Below are 5,074 nucleotides of genomic sequence, written 5' to 3' on the forward strand. Positions count from 1 at the left end.
CTCAATACTAGGCTCAATACCCCCCCACCCCCCAAAAAAGAGGAAACCTTGTGTTAAAAAGCTTGAAGTTAAAACAGGAAGAAAATCACATTAAAACCAACAAGGGCAGTAAAGTAAAACGTTATTGAAAACTAAGATTGTTTTTTCTTATTAAAAAGAGAGGGGGAATGACATCCAGCAAAGGGCCGCACGATGAAGTCAAACCCTAGGCCGCTGCGTCGAGGAGTAAACCTCTGTACTTGTGCGCCTGCTCTACCTGGCCGTGAATTAGTTTTTTTTGTGCAGGACATGGAGCTTCTAAGTTCAGATGCTTAAAATATATTATAGGAGAGGGGCTAAAGTACCACACGTAACAATATATCTGCCATGTTGGGAAAAAGTTATGGTATATAGCATATTTGTAATGATGTAAACACAAGCCCGAATAACAATGGCTTCTACTTGTGATGAGTTGACATGAAATTTCCATTGATGGTGTTTGCTCTCTCTTGTAGGGAATGAACCACCGAATGAGAGGTAGCTTAACTGCCATCAAGACTAGAGCCCCACAGCTTGGAGGTAAGAATGACTGCTGAATTTAAATATTATCTACCTGAAACTAAAAACCTTTATCTTAGGTATCAAATACCCACTCTGTGTTTTTCACTTTTACAGAGAAAAGGGACTGTAGTCACCTTTATAACATATTAATCGCATTTTTGGCCTACAGTTGTTGATTATTTGATTCCTAAGAAAGACATTTTGGATCAAGTATAATAATAGTGAAAGCAAAATAGCTTAAAAAAGTGCAAAGCATCATCTGTTTCTTGTTGAACTTGTTGGATCTTTTTTGGGTTGCAGGAAGCTTTGCAGTATGGGGAGGCCTCTTCTCCATGATTGACTGTGGTTTAGTAAAAGTACGAGGGAAGGAGGATCCCTGGAACTCAATTACAAGTGGGGCAATGACAGGAGCTATCCTTGCTGCTAGAAGTGAGTACAGTTAACATATAGCACATACGTGCAAAAGGAAACAACGCTGTTGCTGTTTGACACTGAACACAAGTTTAAAAGTAATCCTACTGTATTATCTAAACAACAATGTGCAAAGAGGCATTAGTAAGACTGATCAATGGGTGGCTACCGTTTTGGAAAAAGTGGAAATGTTTTTGCTCAACAGGTTTTTTTCTATAATGCCCAAATATTTTTGTTACTGTGCTTCGAGTAAATATCAGCTACCTATACCTACTAAGTAGAGTTATTGAAATTGTGTGAAACTAAGCATAATAACATAATTGAATAATAGGAACTGGAGTTGTCAAGTCTTATTTAATTAATTTGAACTATCTTGTAATTAGATCCCACACAGTTATTTTTTTGCCTGATTATACCTCTTTTTAGGACTGGGATTGACATTTGTTCACTGTCCTGTTCATTTTGATGCACTTACTGCGGCAGGACAACACCATATTAGAACTTGGCCTTTGGTGACCTTGTGTAATTTCCAGCAAGGTTCCACCTACTAAATCTGAACACCGGTTAAATTAGGCAGAAAAAGTGAAACACCTGCAGTATCGTTAAAAAGAATGGGTGCTCTTTAAGATACAATTACATCGCAACTTCCTCGTTTAATCTACTTATTATATGAAATGTGGAGACTAATGTAGTGTGTGTGTGTGTGTGTGTGTGTGTGTGTGTGTGTGTGTGTGTAAGTAATACTAACACTCCTTGTTCCTCTATAGATGGACCAGTAGCCATGGTAGGCTCTGCAGCCATGGGAGGTATCCTGCTGGCGTTGATAGAAGGTGCTGGGATCTTGCTTACTAGGTTTGCCTCTTCACAGTTCCCGACTGGTGAGTAACCCTTCTGACTTTGGAAGTCATTAAATGATTGGAGACCCATAGACGGATAACACAAGCTGATGATTTTGTATGTTCTAAATCTACCTCCTGTACATCAGCTAGTAAAACCTTAATGTCAGAGGTCAGTAAGTCAGCCAGCTATAAATGCCGCCGTAGTTGTGAAAGATGACCTCTGCTGTGGCGAAGAAAAAGTACCGTTTCACCTCTGGTTGTCCTACACCTGACAGCTTTGTCTTTGTTGACTATACTGTAGACACATTAGTCTCCTCTCCACCTGCTAGCATGATTTGCACAAAAACCGCATCTAATCCTGATGCTTACTATACCATGGAATATAAATACGTGTGCGATATACAGTATGTCTATTTTTCTAAAAACTGAATAAAAGTTTAGTTTTCAGCTTGACAAGTTTGTACTTTCAGGTTATCCAGTGCATTTTAAAACGCTTTCATAAGACATTGTGTGTCACAGATGTTTCCTCACCAATAGAACATCTATTTAAAAGGTCAAAAAGGTTTAACTATCTAATGGCCTATTATGCCTGTTATTTACTGGAAATTTATACTGAAAGTAGGCCTTTAGCTTTAAATTGATATCACGTTTATCACGTTTATATTAAAAATTAAATCGCAAACGGGGTGAATCAAGATTGCGATTTTATATGTTTTATGGAAGTGAGACGTGAGCTGCGCGGTAGTGTTCCTTCATTCAATCTACACCAACTCCATCAACTTCTCTGCCCTTCAGTCAGCAGCCCCTCCCGTGGAGCTGAGTGGCTGGCTCTAACCTGCCTTCACCAGGCTGACTGACCGCAGAAATGTACAGAACCAAAATAGTTTTTATTGCTCCATGGGAGTAAATCAACAGTGTTTCTATGTATGGATTTTTATTTCCCCTCCCACCGTAGCAAATTTATGAATCTGCCTGTAGTGAAACAGAAACACACTCACAGACAAACTAGGAGCCTTGACCAATCGATGTAGATAGGGTTAGTGAGTTCAAAACACATCTACAGCGGGATATTTGTTTGATTTAAGCAGCTGCCTATTAGGAATTCCGCTGCACTAATCACGACAAAATTAGACTCGAAGCGGAGAAAACATGGGGGCTTCTCATGGAGTTGGCGTGGATTGATAAATTTGGGAAATGGAGGCAAGGCAAGGCAGCTTTATTTGTATAGCACATTTCAGCAACAGGGCAATTCAAAGTGCTTTACACAAAATCATTAAAACAGATAAAACACAAGTACAAACAGTTAAAAGTCATAAGCATTAAAAATCAATAAGACACATGAATAGACAGTTAAAAACAAAATAGAAACATTAGGACACATAAAACACAAGAATAAACATGGATTACAATGGAATACGCTATCTAGTCTGTGGAGCCCGATTGAGAGATGTCAAAACTCTATTTTTTATGGCAATAATGCGCTTTGAATGACAAATAATTTTATGCGTGAGTAGAAAAACAAATACTGTGGCAGCCCTAACCAGCAGAGCCATCGTTCATGTTGTTAATTAAAAGTGTGTGTGTGTGTGTGTGTGTGTGTGTGTGTGTGTGTGTGTGTGTGTGTGTGTGTATATATATATATATATATATATAAAAATAAATAAAATATTTGGGTGTTGTTGTCATTGACTGTTGGTTGTAAAATATAAATAGCCTTGGGAAATTGTGATGGACATTTTTCACTATTTTTTGAAGGGTTTTATGCACCAAACGGGTTAAACCATTGATTGTGAAGAACAATCTGCAGATTAATAGAAAATAAACATACTCATTAGTCACAGTGCTACACCACATACTTTATCGTTATAATTCATGCTTATAATTTAGGGTATTGTCCATTTACCAACTAACAGTGTTCTCACTCTAAAGTTGACTTTTTCTTTCTTTCCAGGGCCCCAGTTTGCAGAGGAACCCGCCCCAGCTCCCATGCCCTCCCCCACCTTTGGCGACTACAGACAATACCAATGAGAGGACTCCCCCACCTCTTATCTATTAGGCCTTTTTGAATTCCTTGCTGATGTTAAAAAGAAGAAATGGAGATGTCAAATACCACACATAAAATAATAGCACCCAACTCAATGGACTGTGTCAAGTGAAGGACAAAATACATCTTCATTTTCCTTCTTTCAAGAGCCATGTACAGATCTGCCTTTTGCCATTCTCAGCCTTGTCATGTGCATCTGTTTCACCTCACATCGCTTTAATACAGACATGCGGTGAGATTTGTTGTTAGATGTTGGATGGTTTGTGGGAAGAGGTGTTTTTTCTGTTTTTTTCATACTGCATGTAGCCCATCAAGAGGGAGATCAAGACAGACAAACTCTGTTGAATCTAACAAAAATACATCACACAAAGACATCATGAGTTATATGCAAGTATGGTATACTTATGTGTATATACAGTAAATGCTTTCTGTTTCTCTGTTCACTTATATTAGGCTTTATTTGCCTTAAAGATTGTCACCTGCTTGGGCTGGCCACTGACATTTGGCTGGCCCTTTTTTTTTTAATTTTAGAGTTACAAAGGCAAGCACCAATCAGATACAATGCTATCCCTGCAATATGGATTTGTTTTGAAGTGGTTTATTTATTTTAGATTGTACAGAGTTAGATAATTAATTTGTATGTGACAGCGTTTTTACATTCAACACAAAGGTGTGGATAAGGCTAACACTGACAAAGGATGGCTTAGGCAGTACAAATGGTGAAACTCAAGCAAGGGATTGATGCATACTGTATGAAATCTGTATTATAGAATATTCTATGGTACAATAAAGAAATAAGTTGTTTAATGTGTCTGTTGTTGTATGAATACATACTGTATTTGCAATTAGTTTTGGTATAGTTTGGGAAAATGAGTTTACATCAATCTTTAAGTATACTGTAGTGTTACAGTCGGTCATAATCCATGCTGCCTAGGCAGGATTGCTCATTCTCCACTAGAGGGTAGTCCTCACAAATATTCAGACCAGCATTGCCTTTTTTGATTGGCCGTAACTGTGTAACTGGCTCTTTTAGGATGTGTTGACAAAAGCCACATAAGGGAGGACTTTCCTCTCACATTTTTGCATGTTGGTGTCACAGACACCTGTTGTCTCTTTGTAACCCGCTCTGTGTAGTGACAGGTGAAGGACACTGGATGAAGGGGGTGGGGAAGGGAAATGTGGGGTCAGGTAGGGTTCATGGTTTCATGGCGGAGCTGTACACTTAATCTAAATAAATAAA

General features: G+C 38.5%; 1 protein-coding gene across 1 annotated transcript in view; it reads left to right on the forward strand.

The window, feature by feature from the left end:
• The window catches only part of timm17a (translocase of inner mitochondrial membrane 17 homolog A (yeast)), a 6,552-nt gene extending 1,909 nt beyond the window's left edge, over positions 1-4,643 (forward strand). The window contains exons 3-6 of the mRNA XM_032514346.1: positions 495-558; positions 841-969; positions 1,719-1,829; positions 3,742-4,643. Of these exons, the coding sequence (XP_032370237.1) occupies positions 495-558; positions 841-969; positions 1,719-1,829; positions 3,742-3,818 (381 nt within the window). The 3' untranslated portion in view covers positions 3,819-4,643. The remainder of the gene's footprint in view (positions 1-494; positions 559-840; positions 970-1,718; positions 1,830-3,741) is intronic.
• The last annotated feature ends 431 nt before the right edge of the window (positions 4,644-5,074 follow it).

The sequence above is a fragment of the Etheostoma spectabile genome, chromosome 4 (genome assembly GCF_008692095.1).
Source record: "Etheostoma spectabile isolate EspeVRDwgs_2016 chromosome 4, UIUC_Espe_1.0, whole genome shotgun sequence".
Taxonomy (NCBI): Eukaryota; Metazoa; Chordata; class Actinopteri; order Perciformes; family Percidae; genus Etheostoma; species Etheostoma spectabile.